We start from the raw sequence: 19647 nt of genomic DNA, 5'->3' as shown, positions 1-19647 counted from the left end.
CTCGTTCTCTTTGACCTTCAGCCCCCAACGTGCCGAAATTACACACTAAGACAGAAACTGTCCTCATTATAACAGCAAAGCAGTGCAATAACAGTAAACTGGTGATATAATGGGCTCCATTTATAATCACTGCTTATCCCTTTCTCACTGCTTATTCTCCAGCAACATAGACTCCATTCATGCTATCTCTGCAGCCATAAAGAGCCACAGATCCAGGGCTGAATCAAACTGGAGCAGAGCCAAGACAATAGATCCACAGGTCAGAGCCAATAACAGTTTCATTGACTACAATCCTTTCTGTTAAGTGAAAACATCACACAGACACACACTGTTATATTGTTTTACATCACCTGCTGTCTAAAAGCAGTTCACTAATTGATGTACGACATGCTGACATCTTTGGAAAATATCGCAGTATTATATGGTCCTACTTTTTGGAAACAAATGTTTTGTCTCAGTGGAGCTGACTAACTAAATGATTATTTCTTTATAGCAGAAATTTCCCTCACAAGATGTAGCATCGGGACAAGATTGATTTAACTGGGACATTTATGTCTTTTCTCCCTGAATGTCTCAGAACACCATTATTGCGTTTCACACTTTCAAGGCCACAAGGTTTAACTGATTATTTGCCACTGGAATAGGTATGAAATTTTCCATGGGGCAAATAAATGGAGCAACGCTCATATTTACCTTCTGCATTCCGACATTACCACCACGTGTGATCTTTTCCACAAACAGCTCCAGGCCACGGACATTTCTACATCAAGAGAATTCACTTCTAAGCCATAAAGACTTTGATGTCTAAGCTGAATGACTTGTTCAGATATAGATAAGAGAAAGAATCTCAAAGAAGGCAGACGCCTTTAATAAGACAATTTGAGAAAAGGCCATGAACAGTAGCTAAATGACGTGTCACAACAGAAGTACAGGAGATGCCCGATAGCAATGACAAAGAGGGTAGACATGAGCTGCTAACAAGACCTGCTGCCTAATGTGATTCAAATTAGATATTGTTGGATCCATTTTCTGCTCAACCAACACAAATCTCTGCTAGCAAGAAATACCTTAAAGTGTCCAGAATGAGAACATATGGGGACACCCAGCTGGAAGAATGCAGATAGATCAAATCTTCTCTTGTAATATTCATTAGGTACTAACATGATGTAGTGCTTCTTCTCACGTCCATTTCTCTCTGGAGTGTATCCTTCATTTGCATTAAAATGAGTGTATGACATTAGAGTGTGCATACATGAAAGCACACAACTCATGACACACACGGTGGCCCACTACAGAGTAAAAATGATCAAATCAAGTAAGGACCCATAAAACTTACGGCATGTCAAAATACATAGTAGTCTAAGCTCCGGATCATAACTGCATGAAGAAGCCCCCCTCCCCCCCCCCCTCCAGAGACCCTATTGTCTACACAATTCATGCACCTCAGCCTTGCACTTTGCTGCAAACACCAGGAGATGGAGCTCCCGCTCCAGTCTCTGGAAGAACAAAGTGCACACAGCTTATCAGCTCTGAAATAAGGAAAGACTAACTCTTAAGAGCCTGCTAAAGTTGTGGATTAAAAACGGTTATCATAAATGATTTTAATATCATAAAAACTAAACTATAGTCCATGACTATTAATGGTGTGTGTTACATTAACAAATCTAATAATCAATGAAGATCCACTGTTCAACACAAAGTCGAAGCGTAGGACGTATTACAACTGTCATTGTCAAACATTTATTAAACATTCCTGATGATGGAACATCTCCAAACAAAGAGCAAAACACACCCCTGAGATCAGTGGTATGACTGCTGCATTTGTTGCACACTTTTTAAATCACAACATTTATGGAAATGAAATCAGAACCGGAGCCTCAATACTTTACACAGTAATATGGAGTAGATGACGGGGTGCTCTCAAACAGGATCTTGACACTTGGAATGTCGTCAAAGGCTATGATGAGGTTTATCAGTGTTTTGTATTGTGACAGGTTGCTTTGATAAACACTGAGGTTGTACAAAAAATTTACAAAACCCACAAAACAAGACAGGCCCGTCCTGATACTGGAATGCACACCCTCGACTTCCTCAGGTCGATTATGTCATACAAAGCTTGAACAAAAACATAACTGGAAAATGAAACTTTGTTGAGCAATAGTCCTGGAAATGTGAGTAGATGATTCAGTGGTACTCCGCACAGCTTTGATAGAAGAAATAGAAACTGGAGGAAAAGAAGTATATTGACCAGTGCCATGAAGACAGTAGTGAACAGGGGCTAGACCAGTTCAGGGGGTGACTATCGTAGAAGTGACCACTTGATCTGTTCTTTGGCAGACTGAAGAACCTGTGGAGGAAAACGAGTTTTGACAAAGCAGATCACCCCAATGACAAAACTGTAGTCACCAGTGTAAAAAACATCTAGAGTAATAAGAAAATATCAAATAAACAAAATGAAAAGCAAATGTAATCTTGTTGAAGAGGTAAAAGAGGAGTATGGTAAAAAAGTTACATATAAAATGTGAACAAAGAAGGATGACCGAGTGATGAAAATAAAGAGAAATACGCAGATCTAATTAATCATCTTAATTCACTGAATGAAAGTCAAATCATAACCATAAAGTACGGGGACTGGGGACAGCAATTAATCATGGCCAGAGGAGCGCCGGTGGTAGCCAGTCTCAGGCCTCTTAAATGACAACATTAATCAAGAGGAGCACACACACACACAGGCAGACTTCTGTAAGAACTTAAAAGTAGGAACCACTGTTGGCCAACTACCAGCTCACTACTGAATAATTCATAATCATGTACAGTGTTATGCATATAAGACAATGCAATATATGACAACCTAAAAGCGAGTGACAAAGTAGGAGCAGAGGAGAATGAATCTCTAACAATGCACTCATAGTCACAGGTTCTGAAGTACTGAGTTTTAACAGTCGATAAACTAATGGACCATTTCAACTTTACAGCGGAGAGAAAAACCAAGACAGGGATGTTTAACTCACCTGGGTGACTGTCTGCTCTGTCAAGGGCACATCATCCCCCTACAGAAACAATTGTGCTTAGAGCTGATACAACTAATACCAAACTTTGTTGAGTATTTCTCAGTAGAGATCAGAGGAAGAGGAGCTTACTCTGAGAGCCACACGGTGCACAACTTGTTGTGGGTCACTCTCAAGGATCACCCTGCAGGAGGCAGCAAAGAGTCAGACTAAAAATGAGTAATCCCCCAAAGAAAGGGCTGCACTAACACTGGAGTAGTTTTAGCGATAAAAAGCCGCTCCATTCTTACTTACCCTCCATCTACAATCTCATCCACTGCCAAGAAAAGCCCCTCCATGTTCTCCAACAAAGCCCTCCTCTCAACATTTTTTCTGCAGAGTAAGAAAGAATATACATCATTAAGAAATCCCAAAACCACTTTGGAGAAAAAGTTCTATTGAATAAATGACAGCTGCCAAAACATACCTCAGCATCTGACTGAGTGAGTCAAAAAGGCAGTTTAGAACAGCCATAAGCATAAGCTGTTGAGAATAAAACAATATATTAGAATCTGTTTATGCCTATTAAGACCACACAATTTTTTTCCAAATCCACCAATTGCAAACTACACAATATTTAATAGACACAAATGTACAAATAACATCATTAATTAAAAGATTGTATTCAGCCCTTCTAAATACAAACCAAAAATTATTTACATTTTTTAATGCTTAAATATCTTTAGTCCTGTTTTTGTATTCGACTTAAAAGCATGTTCAATTACTTTATATATGAACATACTGCATGACACAATACTGAACCAAACACTAAAGTGAGAGGCAAAACTTTAGAAAAACAAAAATAAATTGGTGGATAAATAATCACCAAAGCTGGTCTTCTGAAACATATATTAAAATGAAATGTGCTAATAGAAGTAGTTTTTTTTTTTTTTTTAATCTGAAATGAAATCTCTTACTCATCGGTTATCTGCTTAAATGAAATTTAGCAACAGAAGGAAAAAAAATAAAATGAATTGTAAATTAATGAGACTTCAAACAAAAATTTAAAATGCACAACCAATTATGACAGGAACCTACGCAATTAATTTTTAAACCAAATCTGTACAAGTCTGTTATGCATTTTAGGTAGTTTGAAATATCATATTACACTCTTAGGAAATATCAGTAGTCTTTCGATTTCCTATGATTGATGAAAAAAAAAAAAAGTCTAATTACCTCATTTTCATGTGAACTTCCAATCACATAAAAAAAGAGGTCTATGTTGCTCTTGTAGACAACAGTGAGGCCCTCGAGCAATGCTATCTCACCTAAGGGCACAGAAAAATCAATACATGCATGTAGTTAGACATGTACAAAGCAAAAAAAACAGTGAATATCGTTAGTATGACAGACTTACTGTCTGTCCTGTGCGTCTTGTTGAATATGTTTTTCTCAAACGCCTTCTGCTCCTTCACCGTTGGATATGTATCATCGTAATACTGTGGAACGATTTAAATTGAAGAAGTTATGATATTTAATATGGAAATTTATAACCCACATCACACTTGACCTACTTTGAATTTCAATTAAAAGAAAATAGGTTTTTCTTATTGTCATATTTGTTAATGCTGTCCAACTTCCACAGAAAGTCTATGGCACTTTGCCTACATTTATTAGGTTAAGTGGTGACATATTTCATAAAATGAATTGGCAAACATTTCTCAAACAAGGAGGAAATAGTGCATTTTTACAGACTGTTTTCTTTGATATGGTGTTCTAGTGAATATTTACAGTATTGCAATGGTAGTAACATCACCAAATGCTGCGGCATGTGTCTCTTATTTTTAATAACTTTTGGGAGGGTCTTAGCTTTATAAAGCTTTGACTATACAGACAATAATCATTAGGCTTAAATCATAGCTGACTGGTCTTTTCAGGGAACTTGTTGACAATAAGAAAAACATAGAATATTATTACATGTACCCTTTAAGGCAGGGTAAAGGAAATAGATCAAATCTGTCAATCCAACAACAACATTTGTCCTTGATGAGAGCTAAAAACTACAGTGTGAAGCCAAACATGATGATTCATACATCCAAAATGGACGTCCATATAAATACAGAGAACCTTATGATATAAAACTTAATTATGTTTATGTTTACAACACAAAGCATTTAGATATTCTGTCTTTTTATAATGACTGAACACATAATAAAAAAAAATATATATATAGTTTTAATGACTGAAATAATAAAAAATATTCAAATGAATAAAAGAAAACATATGAATGTGGGCAATAGAGTCGATTAGAAACCAGATAATTCACTATAATGAGTATAAGCACAGTTCAGACCTTGGCATAGAGCCTGTCTCCGTCGTTGTCCAGAATCAGAACCGCTTTGACAGTGTACAGGGAAGGTTCCTGTGTAAATAGAGGGCAAAAAGCGTCAACTTTAAGTTACACACAAACAGTGTGAGTTTAAGTTAACTGGCTAATCAGTGTCTGTGTTAAACTAACATACGCTGACAAATGAACCAGTAGCCACCAACACACTATCAGTAACATGGGGCCGTGACGGCGTTAACGTGGGATAATTGATATTCGACTAGTATTTCCAATAGCCGTCACTTAAGGGTAGTATTTGAAGTATTTGATATATTTGCTTACTCGCCGAGTCACAAAGATAATTCATAAAACTTCCACATCACCAGCCCATAACGTTGGACGACGAGCTAGCTGCTAACTTCACGGAAACCAGCTAGTTAGCCAAGCCGTTGTCGTTAGTTAGCTAACTCGGTAGCTAAACCACAACACTCAGCCAGGTTTCCAGAAACTATTCTCAACAACACATGACTCAGTGAAATGGCTACTGATAAATGATGCACATGCCGCAGCTAATACATTACCAGTATGGGAGAATCCATCTCCTTTCTTGTTAGCAACTCGGCTAAAGCGCTAGCAGCAACGGACGTAACACGTACCGGAAACAAGGCTCTTTCCCATTGGCTGACGCAGAGTCTGACGTAATACGCACAGGGCAAAGAGCAGTTCATTGCAGGGCGCGGAGCCAGGCAATAAATAACCTACGCTTCATTTAGACTGGAAGTTTAGCCTGCTAATAAAATAGGCTGCATTCAGACTCACCGACATTTGTCACACACGTCAGTGATAATAAGATAATGTCCCTCAAACGCTGGCTTTGTTACTGTGGTGACACGGGGTGTAGTAGGGACCCAGAGACCACATGGGGATGACCCTACAAAAGTCTAGAATTAAGCATTTGTCTAAAATTAGGTCCAGTTAGATTAAATCATGAGTTTGACAGATGGTTATTGTGTTTATAAAACTTTACAATATCTTAAAACGGGTGAGCAGTTTTCTGGTAACATCACAAAAGTTTTTTTTTTTTTTTTTTTTTTGCTGATTAAGAAACATTTTTCCTCACTCCAGGAAAAAAATAAATCCAGCAACCATTTGACACAGAATAAACAATACTTCAGTAAAGTGTTGTTTATTATGGGATGCAGTAACTTAGTCCTTCCTCACAGAAGCCAGAAAAGCTGCCTTTTGTTCTACTTAATTTAGTCTTATGGCTACAGGGCATTGTAAAGACCTAAACACCCATGGATATAATAATAGGCCTACTCTCTACAAGCAAACCTTATAGTAAAACCGTCACAGACTGTTTTTGAGTAATACTAGTAACCACTAAAGAGTCATGTGTTTTTTTGTTGTTCTGTTATTTGTACAGATGTGTGGATACTAAATGTGCACAGGGCCCAAATTTTCTGGCCATTTTCTGACTCACTGATAACAATAGATAATAACTAACAACTACTACTACTAATAAATAACATTACAATCATGCAGTGGTGAAAAAAGTACTTTAAATATTCAATCGTACATCTTTAAAAGTTCAAAAATAGTAGCATCCAAATATAATTAGTATCAAAAACAAAACTACTTATTATGCGGATCAGTCTATTTGAGAATTATATTATAATGACTTGTAATGTATTATTTTGGATTATAAAAGTCATAATTGTATTATTATGACTTGTATTATGACTTGAGTTATATTATTATGACTTGTAATTCCAGATGTAATTTTCTGTTGATTACCTGATGCGACTTCAACTACATTTCAGATTCATGAAGCTTTACCAAGGGTGGTTTAGCCTAGTTACACCAGAGTGTATATGAACAATCATAAATTTGGTCACTCACGGCCGTGTGTTTCTGGGGCTACGTCGTAACAGAATCACTTATTTACAAGCCTTTTTTTTTTTCATACTCATCAACATCTTTTTTCAGGATCCTCCTACATTTAACCAACTCCAATTATCTTAGTTCCTACTTCTGGGAAGCATTTGGAAACCCAGGATGATGGGGATTTCCCTGTATCTCACTCCATAAATGACATCATAGCCTTACTGTAAGATATGATTGGTTGTGAGTTTCAAATTATACTGGAATATGTACAGTTTTGAAAGCAAATGGTCTGGAGCTCTAAAACACATATGGTAAAAAGATAAAGTATTAGTAAACTGAAAAAAAAGAAATTTTCATATGAATTCACAACACTGCAGTCAAGTACGAGATGTTGCAATATTACGCTATGTTTACACAATTCAACCACAAAGATTTCAAAATTACCCTGACCAGAGAGGAAACTGTACGCCACCTTGAACTTTGCTAATACCTCAGCTATACTAAACACAAAAAGGCCCGTCAGATGTCAGTGTCATCGTGCAATCTCATTTAAAAGGCCCAACATATTCATACATGTATGTTTTCGAAAAGCTGCACAGTGAGGATGATGACTGGCACAACTAAAGACGGTGATGAATGAAAGCTGAATGATGAACCGACATATATGGTGAATGAGTATCCAAAAATGCACAGGGGCCTGTCAGCTTGCAGGATTGTGCATGGCATGGCTTTAAAATGGACCCGTACTATCTTTCAAATACGTTTAATAAAAAATACATGTAGGAAGAAATCACAAATGAAACAGAAAAAGTCTTATTCAGAAAATGAAAGCATGATTTCTGTTCATACTCAGAAAATATAAACCATATTATTAGTTCTGTATGCTCACGAAGATTTTAAAACAGAAACTAATAAGACAGCAATAGAGAGAATCAAGCAATGAGATGGTGCAGGCTGCTCCTGTTTTTAGCTAATGCCAGCAACCACAGCAGTTAGCAGTTCCCTTCCTAAGAAGCAAGTGGTCCTTTTATCAGCATTTAGCAGAGCTTCCGCCAGCCAACATCCTCCTTTCCCTACCTTCTGTCTTTGTCTGTATTACCGACCAGCCTTCACATTTATTGTTATGATGGGTTTTATTATTATTATGGGCATTTACACACATGGAAACAAACACTTAGAGTAGATTGTATGTAAAAAAAAAAAAAGTAATTTTTTCTTATTTGTAGTTCCATTTTATCACACTAGTTATATACTATGTAAATGTATACACACAAAAAACACAGGGTCAAATGAAATCTACCAGAAAATAATTAAGAAATACAACCTTGCTGTTGCAAAACATTATCTCTATCTAAGCATCTTGAGATAAGTCCAGGCATTAGCATGATGTTCGGAAAAATGATGCTGCATTTTCAGGTTCCTCATTTGTGTTTTTTCAGGTAATGGTGGCTCTGAGGGGGAGTGTAAGTGATAAAGATGATTTGAAAATGATTGTAAATGTGCAATGTGAATGCACATGTTTAATGTTAGGAGTAGGCTCAGGCATTGGACCTACATGCTCTACAGTATGTGGATCAAATTCACAAACCCATTCACGTTGTATATCTGTCTGCATATTAAAGCATTACCATTTTTATTTGCTTTTTTTGTAGTGCACTTTAATTAAAAGGCAAATAAGGTAAATAAGTTCAGTTTTATTTTTTAACATTTGAAATTAAAGTTACATGAAGATAATAAATTACTATAAGTAAAAATAATACTACATCTGCACTCTATTTTTTTCTTTCCCAGAAGCTGACTACAAAAACATTCCCTTTTTGATACCACAACCCAAAGCACACATTCATTTTGTTTAGTAGTGAGGTAGATTTTCCACTCAAGTCTGATACAGCTTTCTGGATGTTAAGACAAAACCAAAGATGCCACATTCCTCCATCTTTAATAAACAAATGAAAGGCCGTGGAAAGACCAGGACATGTAGAGGAGGTTAGGAACAAGAAAAAACACAAACATGTTGAAGCATCAAGTTGAGGTTAGATTTAACACACCCTAGTGTAAAATCCAATGGCCATTAAGAGAATTTCAGTCTCAGTGAGTCAAAAGTGAGTAGCTCCCAACAATAAGTAAAGGCTGATAGCCCTGAAAGGTTCAGCCAAGCTAGAGAGCAGAGATGTCAAGGACTAATTGAAGCAAACAAACACAAACAGGGAACGTGGGCGTTGACCTGGGAACTCTGTCCAGATTCAAAACCACTGTGGTCGCAGTAATAACAGGGTGCTCTTTGGCATGCTGTGGCAGTGGTTGAGTCAGGGGCTGGGTGCTAGGAACTTGGGTTGGGAAGTCCCTTCTTTGATTCCTGGTAGACATCCACCTTTCTTGACTCTGTCAGCCACCTACTTTTTCCAGCATAGAACAATGACAGAGAAAACACTGTGATTTATATGTCAGTGGGATGTGATATTGAAATGGGCCAGACAAAGTCTTCCATGTTCTCATGGTTTTTGAATATACATTGCCTTAGTGAAAGTCTAAAAAAGTCTGGTCAGCATTCAGAGCAAACATTAAGGACTATATAAGCAAAGTAAATATACTTATCTTCACACACCTTGTATTCTTGTATAAATGGAAATGTTTCATGTTTATTAGAATTATTACGTTATGTGTCAAAATTAGCTTCAGCTTTCAAATAAGTGTAAAGTTTTTAGGCACCCAGTATAAAAAAGTCCATCCATATCTAAATCCAGTGAACATCTGTGCCAGTTTGACCGTCCACAGCTCGCTGAAAGTTTTTACTTTTTTCAGTTTGTGTGTCAAACTGCATTTCAAAGTGATTGTGCCATCTGTTTTCAGCTTTGCATTTCTGAGAAAAAGAAATTCTGTGTGGTTCCATAACTATTTGAATACACTGCATGCATTTGTTTCACACTGCAGCTCTGTTCTGTGTGCAAATGACTGCAGGCTTGTTTCCTCTTTAGAAAATAAACCAGGGATCCGTTATATGGAGGTAATTCTAGAAACATGCACTTGCATCTTATTGTTAACGTATAACTTATTATCTTATTACACAAACTTTGCAGGCGCTGTTTTAAATGTGTATGAGGCCTTAACATATGATGTAGCCACACAATGTAAATTAACAGACACATATTTGTCCATCAAGTGATTTCTGTTCTCAACAAGAAATGCTTTAAAGAAGAAATTTCCACCAGTCTTTCACAGAGCATGACAGGTCGTGAATATTTCATGTGATGCAGATTACTTCCAAAATCATAATTGCCATTGAGACAAACTGCCAGTGTATCTCTTGCAGCGCGTAAAAATAAATATGCGTTGCTCTATGAAACAATAAATGGCAGCGTCTCTATTATCAGTAACTGTGTGAAAGCTATTGCACAATGGGGCATTTCTACGTAGCACACAGCCTTTGTGAATTTACTGTTCACAGTGTTTCAGATCAGGGCAGTGAGGGGATTTTTTCTGAAGGATTTTAATGGTCACTTGCTATGTAAGACACGCTCCACTCCATTCTCCCCCTGCTCCTCTCTCTCCCTTGGCGGGTGCTCTGCCAGATAGAGGAACAATGTGGTCTTTCTTACCTGTTGGAGGGTGTACATTCCATCTCTACTGAACGAAGTCTCAATCCAGCCTCCAGCCCACCCCTGCTTGAACAGGGCCCTCAGTGCAGCGCCGGCTCTAACTCCAGGTGCCTCACACCACACGCCTCATACCTTTCGTTCGGTAGGATTTTAAAGGACAATGCTCTTGTAGCTGATTAGCCAGGACATAAACCTCCACCCTGCTTTAGTTGCTTAACCTTATTCTTTAGTGTCTATTGTCATTTCATAATTAGAAGCAACATCGCTTACAGTTTTTTTGGATCTGTAAACATACCTTCTTCACAGTAAACTGACAGAATGATTGCTGTGGTGTATGCCAGACTGTTGGTTTGTGGTTTGTCATGTGGGCAAAAGGGAAATTTGGAGGTTGGGGTGCAAGTGTGCTATTAAGGATACAAGAGTGCAAAAAAGTATGGTGTGGGTGCTTTACAGGAAGATTGTGTTTGACTGCACAGAGCCATCCCATTTATGCCGGCGGCTGTATGTGTAGCTGAACAGAGAGAGACGGACAGTTGAATGAGAGATAGAGCAGGAGTCCTTGAGTGTTGTACTTTTCTGTTAAAAGTGAGTAACAACACAGCGTCTTTCTCTTTTTACGCAGTTTTTTCCTGCTCTTACCACCAGGATTGTCCTTCAACTTTGTTTTTTTTTTCTCACTCATTGAAGATGCAGACAGTGTTGCTCAGGTATGTTCTCTGACATCTTTCTACTGATTTATCAGTTACTCCCTTTGTCTTTTGCAAGATTACAGTACGCTGAGAGGTTATATCCACTAACTCAGAGCCTACGACTTTCTATTCTATTTAAATCAATGTAACACTGCATTTGTAACACAATTATATGACATGATTCACATCATCATGTAACAGACTGAAATTATTGCACAAATTTAATTATAGAATTGCTGGTCATTTAAGATGCAAATAATATATTTCAGTTTTCATTATATTTCAACAAGGAAACATCCACGAATTAGATTTTGTTTGAACTTTAATCATGCGGGTCAAAACTCATTGTTTTTGTCGTCTTTGTTGAGAGTAGAATTGTTAGTGCTGGCTCTGAATTATGTTTTCTTACAGTAAAGTCTTAAGAAACTCACTTACAGCAGGATCTATTAGTTATAACCACAGAGCCTCAAACATTACATAATAACATGCCACACATAGCAGATAAAGAAGCATCCTGGTCAGGAATGATGCACAAATACTGTAGAGTTTTGCAAATTTAGTTTTTAGTATTTAAGACAGTTTAAGGCAGGATGCAGACCAGTCTTCTCTCAGGCTACACCCACGGAGACATACTGTAATCTGTGACACTTTCTCTCAACCTTTTTTAATGTCAAATAATCCTGATTATAAACGTGTATTCCATATTACAGTTTACTGTTGGGAAGACTCCTGCTTGCTGACAATATTACAGCTGACACATTCAAATTATTCCACTAAAGACTGAGAATGAACATTTCTACTCTAAGCCATACAAAAGATGAGTTGATAAGTTAAGTAACTCTCAGCCAGGTGTGTAAGGACTGTTACTAAAAGTGTATTTATTTATTTATTTATTTAACAAAATACATAAATATTTTATTACATTTTTTATTGGTCATCTGTACTTGAAGGTAAATTGTCACCCCATCCTTAGGCTTGTAAATTTAGATAAAAACAAATATCTACAGCTGATTCGGGTTGAAGAACGCAGACTGTGTACAATGCATATGTCTATGTGCATGTGCACTGTACACACACTGTGTATGTACTGACATCCAGACTAGATATGAGCATACATGCACAGCATATATGTGTGCCTGTAAATGGTCACGTCTATGTCGACGTTAAAGCCGCTGTGTTATCTGAAAACTTCATGTTCCAGATGTGATTTTAATTCAGGTGATTTCATAATTAGGAATGTTTCACTGAAATGTTATCAAATACAAGTTGGACGCATTAAAACTGTAAAACAGCTTAAAGCATACTGCACAAATGCTGTACACCAAATTTTCCAATGCAGCCCTCAGGCCCCCAGCCGGTGCTCAGAGCACACTGTTTTCCCGCTGATTGTCTTATCAGGGGTTGGCATAGCTGCACCCCCGGTACAGCTGATAGGAGGAGTCAACCCAACTGAACTGAACCCTTCGTGTGTTCCAAAAGAACCTACACAACACCCAGACAGCCATTTATTTAACACCAGCAGGTCTAGAGATATGTAATGTAAAATAGAGGAAGGCATGGTGCGACTTAACGGTTTGGAGAAAGTTTTTCATTTATACTTCTTCTTTCTCATATGTCAGAGGCTGGGTAAATGATGATAACTCATCGTCCTGTGTCTCCACCAGGTTGATTTTTTTTAGCAAAAGCTTCTCCTGAATGTGCTCAACAGCTAACTATGTTCTCCCAGTGAGGAGAACCTGTGAGGTAGGTCTATGAATAATTAAAAAAACAACCACAAATATAATCAAGCATGTATTGAGTGTTTTTTTTTTTTTTTTTTTTTTAAAATCTGAATCATTTCTGTTTCTATTACAAGGTATTAGCTACTCCCGGCAGGCTGTGTGGGGGGGTATCCATGTCAACTCATTTCCCTGGAACCAGGTCTCATGGAACTCCTCAGGACACAGAGATGGATGTGGCATGGCAGGAGCTGATGGCCATCACAGAGCTGCAGGTAAGTCCTTCAGCACCGACACGATTTAATAGAGTTTTATGGACCGATGTTACTATATGTTGTGTGTCTTATTACAGATGTGCCTGTTTCTGCGTATTATCACAATAGCTAATGCTCATTATCATGGAGGTCCAGGTTGTATTATTAGCTAATTTTACAGTCTCATTTCTTGGACTTTTCCAAACTGAACAAAGTACATAGCAGGTTTAAACAGAGAATTAATTTGAATGAAAAAAGTAAATCACTTCTAGTGTCACGATGAAGTAGAAAAGTTAGTCAGAAATAAAAATAAACTCTAAAAACAATATGTTTGCTTGAGACAGACAAATATGATGCTGAAAAACATTCACAGTGTATGTGGTGAGATGCGTAGCAGCGACCCATTTGAGTGATGGGCAGATATAGAAATTGTGAGAGGGAGCAGGAGTTGTCGCAGGCGCCCTCTGCACTGCACAATAGCCACCTGTGTCCAAGTGAAACCTGACCACACATATGAGAACCCTTCATAAACCACGGGTGGCAAAACACGTGAATTGTGGTCCACTAACTCAGGCGTCTTCTAAAAGTACTAGAGTCATTTTAGTTCTGTGAATGTGACAAGTATGTGCCGGTCCGTCATAACTAGGTGACACCCTTTTGTTTTTGTCACAGGAGTTTGAAGTCCCAAGTGAAGGCTCCTATGAAACAACGCAATATCAAAGCATGGAGCCCATGGTTTCGATGGGAGGGTACGGGATGACTCAGACCCATCCTGAGCCTCCTCCTGCTGCTGCTTGTGAGCTCAGCACTGCTAACACTTACAACGGATGTTACTCTGACTCGGCGCCTGTCTGTCATCGTCAAGGCGGCAATGCAGATGCAATGTACGGACACTCTGAACCTCAGCTCAACCAAAGAATGCTCCCCCTCTCTTCCCATGCACAGCCCTCACTCATGGCCCTTAGGGAACACATGAACATGTCAGGTGCCAGTCAAGGGCACAGAAGGGCCAATGCTTGTTTCTCTCAGGGTCTAAGTCGACACATGCTGTGGAACGCACACGGACAAAGCTCACACATACGCTCAGCTGATGATCTGGAGTCAGACTCCGGCCTGTCTCTGGGCTCCAGTCCACCTTTGGCCTCCCCAGATAATCCTGTTGGTGGTGCACCGGGGTACCAGAGCGTAGACATGGGCATGACGTATAGTGACGGCGAACCAGACGGCGTGACTGAGCACACCAGAAGAGCGCACAGCCATTACTCAATAGACTACCAGAACCAGTCTCACTCGTATTTAAATTCAAGTGCACAACCTTATTTTTCACCCCAAGCTGCTTTATCTCACTCTCACCATAGTGCTCGGAGGGTGGTCAAGCAGCAAGAGGAGGCTGCCTCCTACAGTGACTTTGGAGTATCCAGCAGGGGGAGCTCACAGCATAACATTTTTTCAAAACCACAAGGAAGCAGCTCCGCTCCTCCTCCGCTGAGCAGAGATGAGCGGAGAGCAATCACTCTGAAGATCCCCTTCCCCATGGATAAGATTATCAATCTACCTGTGGATGACTTCAATGAGCTCCTGACCCAGTATACTTTGACAGATACTCAACTAGCACTGATCAGGGACATTAGACGCAGAGGGAAAAACAAGGTGGCAGCTCAGAACTGCAGGAGAAGGAAGCTTGAGAGCATAATTCACCTTGAAAGGGAACTGAACCAGCTGCATGCCCAAAGAGAGCACCTGACACAGGAAAGGCTGGAATTCCAGCGCAGCTTGGCTTTTATTAAATGCCGCCTCACAGACCTCTACGCAGAAGTGTTTTCTCACTTGCGAGATGAAGATGGACAACCATACTCTATAGATGAATACTCTCTGCAACAGACACCTGATGGTAAAATCTACCTGGTACCTCACACAACCATGCAAAAACGAGAGCAATGCTGAACAGCTGGGGACAGTCATTATTTACACTGCTATGGAAGGTGAACCGCCTGAATATTTACAGGCTGAAAGGTACAAATTTCATGTTATGACTTAGCTCCCCCATGTGGAACTTGACACATTTGTCTTAATGGACACTTCATGTTCATAAAATTGACTGATACAACAGTGCTTTGTAAAAAAAATAATACTTTATTTAAAAAAAATAAAACAAACTGCACAGCAGTCTTCTGCTTGGTTAAAAAGTTAATTCTTCTACTCCACCATGACTGTTCATCCAACCTGTGAAAAACAATCAAGTTAAATAAAGAAATAAATAAAATTGACAAATGTAATGAGTAAGATCAATGATTTTGTACCTGATTGATCCATTGTCACAGAAATGAAGTCAGGTATCGGAAACCAGAAGTTGTCACCTAGAAAGCAAAAACGTAAGATGAGTAAAACGCAATCTTTCAAAATAAGAGTTGATTCTATTGACTGCATGCAATATGTTGTTGGACCTCTATGCACATTTAAGAGGCCAAGTTTACCAGTCAATAAGTCATAACTTGTCTGCACAAAATGTTATTCATTATTGGGCTACACAACTCACTACCAGCTACATGACAAAAATAAAATATACTATCAGTAGTTGAGAAGTCTGGTCTTACCTACAGACAGCACTTAAGCCTTTTGGTAGCTGCTGCCTGCTAGCCTCAGGCTTCTGTTCTCACTCTCCCCTGCTTCAATGATCCTGGCGGTGGTTTTGCTACTTCTCTCCCTCAGCTGGCTTCCATGGCTAGCCTCAAAGACTTTGCATGTAAGCTAGCATCCTCCAGATGATCTTTGCAGAACTCAGGTTGATGGACTCTTTATGACGACTGCATTTGCGCACCACTTCTTATTCCTCAGCCCATACTGGTATTTTAAGACCGAGTGACTTACGCAATATACACCAACTAATGCAGGGCTTCTCACCTCTCCCTCAGGAAAATGGGATTTCCCAGACCCCTATGTAAAGCAGGGCTCTCATCCCCAGTTTGCACAGCATCTGACAGTAAACCCAAAACCACTAAAGAGGCTAACAAGGCTTAAAAAAACTGAAAGATGGTTTATTTCAGCTTGATTTGATGCAGTTACAAATAAAAACCAGACTTAAAGAAAAATCTACATAAAACCTTATTGGAATGCTTGCTTTCCATAAACACATTTCGATTAAAAAAAAAAAAAAAACACACAAAAAAAAATTTTTTTGAATGAAGTCCCTCCATGATTTATCTACTGTACATCTCTTCTTGCAGCAGCTGTAACCTGCCACAACTGTTTGGCTGAGCAGATTTAGGAGGTAAACCTGCAGCTGCCCTGTCACTTCGCTTGCTCTCCTCTCCTTGCTCTCCTCTCCTAAGTACTCAGTCCTGTTGAACAATACGGAACAACATTGTTAACCGTGCACTGACTTTGTTATAGCCTGAGATGATCCAGAGTGATTTTTTTTTTTTTTTAATGTTATCTGCACTTAACGATTCCCTGCAACGTCAAACTCTGGTTCTATGATACAATATTAGTAGCGCAGGCATGCCTTCGAGTCCTTACCACTTCACATTTTAAAATCGTCCTGGACGGCCATATCCACCGCTGCTTGAGCCACCTCCATAGCCACCTGGACGCAAAGATGAGGTTCAGTTTACCTAGAGCACAAAAGGCCAGTATGCATGTGAGCATCTGCCATCCCCATCTAGATTCTTACCAAAGTTCCTGCCACCACCGCCACCTCCAAAGTTGTTCTTCATTGGGCCAAAGTTAGAGGCCTGGGGGTCGTAGTGGCCCATGTTATTGTAGTTATTGCCGCCGCCACCACCTCCACCACCACCACCACCACCGCAGTTGCCTGAAATTCAGTTTAACATGTAAATTCAGTTGACCAAATATCAAGCACAAATCAGTGAGATTATGAAAGCCAATTTCACTTACCATAACCGTTGCTGTCATAGCCATTTCCTCCATAGCCACCACCACCTCCACCCTGGTTGTAACCTTGGTTGTAACCCTGATTATAACCACGGTTGCCACCATTGTTATATCCACCAGGACCTCCAGGACCACCTCCATAGCCTACAACAGAAATGACCTCTTGAGCATGTTGCTAGGCTCCAATAAATAAAATTGACAACAGCTGAACAGGTCACTTACCACCATCACCTCCATTGCAATTGTAAGGACCATCTCCATATCTACCCCTGCCACCTGGGACAATAAGGAAAAAGAGTAAGGTTAGGTTGCAATATTCACTACAACTATTCAAACACCACAGTCTGTGCGTTCTTACCCTGATTGAAGCCTCTGTCATATTCATAGGGTCTGCTACCACTGCTGCGACCTTCATTTAAAATAAACGACAATCCTTAGCTATAGAATATTATGACCTGTTTGTGCATATTAATTACATAAAAACATACCTCGCATACCCATTCCTGCACTCTGCATCTCCTGCCTTGTGAGAGCCTTCCTCACTTCACAGTTGTGGGAGTTGATTGTGTGGTATTTCTGGACTGTGGTGTAGAAAAGGTATGAACGAGCCATTCAAGACAATAACCCAGTTATTAACGACTGCCTGCTACAGAACAAGTTCACTCACTGACAATCCTGTCGACTGAGTCGTGGTCATCAAAGGTGACAAAGGCAAAGCCCCTTTTCTTTCCAGTATTACGATCAGTCATGATATCAATGACCTCAATTTTGCCAAACTGCTGGAAGTAATCCCGTAGGTGTGACTCCTCTGTATCTTCCTTTATGCCTCCAACAAAGATCTTTTTGACGGTTATGTGGGCACCTGGCCTGTTTGAGTCCTGCGAGAAGAGAGATCAACTTTAAACAATAGCACTCCTCCCTTTATATGTAGGTCATATTCTTTAAAGATAAATTACTGCAATGCATTTCCAGTTTTTACGTACCTCTCTGGAAACAGCACGTTTAGGCTCCACCACTCTTCCATCAACCTTATGGGGGCGAGCAGACATGGCAGCATCGACTTCCTGCACCGAGGAATATGTAACAAAGCCAAAACCCCTGGACCTCTTGCTGTTGGGGTCCCTCATGACCTGGCAGAACAGCCTTCAATTAATAAACACAATTTCCAACCCTCCCACAAATCATGTATTAAAATTTAATTTAAGACAAGCTTAATTTCTTTTTTCTCATAAGTTACAAAACACCCAATAATATCCTAAAATTTCCCCAAATTGTTTGATCACAGAATAAAAAAAAAAAAGAATTAGGACATCCTCACATTGAATTCTGCTTAAAAGCAATAAATGGCCCTCACTTACCACACAATCTGTAAGGCTGCCCCATTGCTCAAAATGAGCCCGCAGACTCTCGTCCGTGGTCTCGAAGCTCAGACCTCCGATGAACAGCTTGCGAAGCTGCTCCGGCTCACGTGGAACCTACACAATGGACAAAGAGGGAGCGTCAAGCTAACGGCTAACATCCACTCACAGCGTCACGAACACCTGTAACACCTGTGTTCACCTTAAACCGCCACAGACCCGACACGAACGCGTATTAAAACAGCCTTTAACACAAATCAGGACAGGGTGGAGGAGGGAGCCGCCGCCGCCGCCGCCATTAATGATGTGAAACAGACCCGACGCTCCGTAATTTCAACAGCAATTATGCTCCAACCCTGAAGTCGTGTATTTGTTGATCTAAGGCTTCTGATTTTGTGTTTGAAAGCCGACAACAAAGGTTTGATAAAGCCCCTGAGTGTTGTACACAATGAAGCCCCTTAACAAAAGGCCATGAGGCCCAGATGCTATAAAATGGCGGCTCGACGCTACAACGCCGCTGCAGCTCTGACAAAAACACAGCGTCCGCTCAGTGGGCACGAAAACGTCAATTACCAAGTATTTTCACAAAGCCAACACGCCGAAAAACGACCGGGGATACTTCGCTAACGCAGTACTCACATCTTTCGACATATTTGACGCTAAATCCTTGAAGAACCTTGTGAAGTGACAGGGTAGCGATGATCTGCGTCAGTCGAACCTAGCCCGATTTTCGACAGTAGAATTAAGTAGCGAACGTTCCGCCTCTTGTACACGGTGATTGGTCAGTCATTCCCGCTGCAGTCTGTCGTCAGCGGTGTTTTAACTTTCATTGGACCGAATACGATCAATCATGACAAAGAGCCAATCACCTGACGGTAGGCGGGGCTCTGGCGTTAATTAAAATGGTAATGGTGCGTTTTGTGTGTGAATGGGATTTTTCT

General features: G+C 39.7%; 3 protein-coding genes across 8 annotated transcripts; 1 reads left to right on the top strand and 2 right to left on the bottom strand.

Annotated features, from left to right (window-relative positions):
• Window positions 1–1714: 1714 nt before the first annotated feature.
• Window positions 1715–5987, bottom strand: copz1 (COPI coat complex subunit zeta 1). Its single transcript, XM_026333258.1, has 9 exons — window positions 5895–5987; window positions 5341–5409; window positions 4405–4486; window positions 4224–4315; window positions 3475–3530; window positions 3303–3380; window positions 3141–3192; window positions 3012–3050; window positions 1715–2347 (listed from the first exon to the last, which is right to left on the bottom strand). The coding sequence occupies exons 1-9, from the start codon at window positions 5910–5912 to the stop codon at window positions 2300–2302; spliced, it is 534 nt and encodes a 177-aa protein (XP_026189043.1). The 5' UTR covers window positions 5913–5987; the 3' UTR covers window positions 1715–2299.
• Window positions 5988–11261: 5274 nt separating this feature from the next.
• Window positions 11262–15623, top strand: nfe2 (nuclear factor, erythroid 2). Of its 3 annotated transcripts, XM_026331652.2 has the most exons (6): window positions 11262–11503; window positions 11897–11913; window positions 12292–12334; window positions 13150–13228; window positions 13341–13478; window positions 14130–15623. In XM_026331652.2, exons 4-6 carry the CDS (start codon window positions 13181–13183, stop codon window positions 15399–15401), a joined length of 1458 nt encoding a protein of 485 aa, XP_026187437.1. In that variant the 5' UTR covers window positions 11262–11503; window positions 11897–11913; window positions 12292–12334; window positions 13150–13180; the 3' UTR covers window positions 15402–15623. The 3 variants fall into 3 exon arrangements, with proteins under 3 accessions (XP_026187437.1, XP_026187438.1, XP_026187436.1); XM_026331653.2 differs by lacking the exons at window positions 11897–11913; window positions 12292–12334; XM_026331651.1 differs by lacking the exons at window positions 11262–11503; window positions 11897–11913; window positions 12292–12334 and adding an exon at window positions 12769–13057.
• A 342-nt stretch (window positions 15624–15965) lies between these two features.
• On the bottom strand, window positions 15966–19474 carry hnrnpa1b (heterogeneous nuclear ribonucleoprotein A1b). 4 transcript variants are annotated; one of them, XM_033325291.1, is made up of 11 exons: window positions 19346–19474; window positions 18707–18823; window positions 18332–18478; window positions 18016–18226; window positions 17837–17929; window positions 17707–17757; window positions 17571–17624; window positions 17352–17492; window positions 17128–17268; window positions 16974–17040; window positions 15966–16795 (listed from the first exon to the last, which is right to left on the bottom strand). In XM_033325291.1, exons 1-10 carry the CDS (start codon window positions 19355–19357, stop codon window positions 16985–16987), a joined length of 1023 nt encoding a protein of 340 aa, XP_033181182.1. In that variant the 5' UTR covers window positions 19358–19474; the 3' UTR covers window positions 15966–16795; window positions 16974–16984. The 4 variants fall into 4 exon arrangements, with proteins under 4 accessions (XP_033181182.1, XP_033181183.1, XP_033181185.1 ...); XM_033325292.1 differs by having other exon boundaries at window positions 17846–17929; XM_033325294.1 differs by lacking the exon at window positions 17128–17268 and having other exon boundaries at window positions 16974–17068.
• Between the last annotated feature and the right edge of the window lie 173 nt (window positions 19475–19647).

Source organism: Mastacembelus armatus, chromosome 7 (genome assembly GCF_900324485.2).
Source record: "Mastacembelus armatus chromosome 7, fMasArm1.2, whole genome shotgun sequence".
In the NCBI taxonomy this organism is placed as follows: Eukaryota; Metazoa; Chordata; class Actinopteri; order Synbranchiformes; family Mastacembelidae; genus Mastacembelus; species Mastacembelus armatus.
Note: the sequence above shows the minus strand (reverse complement) of the source record. Positions and strands in the feature narration are given on the sequence as shown.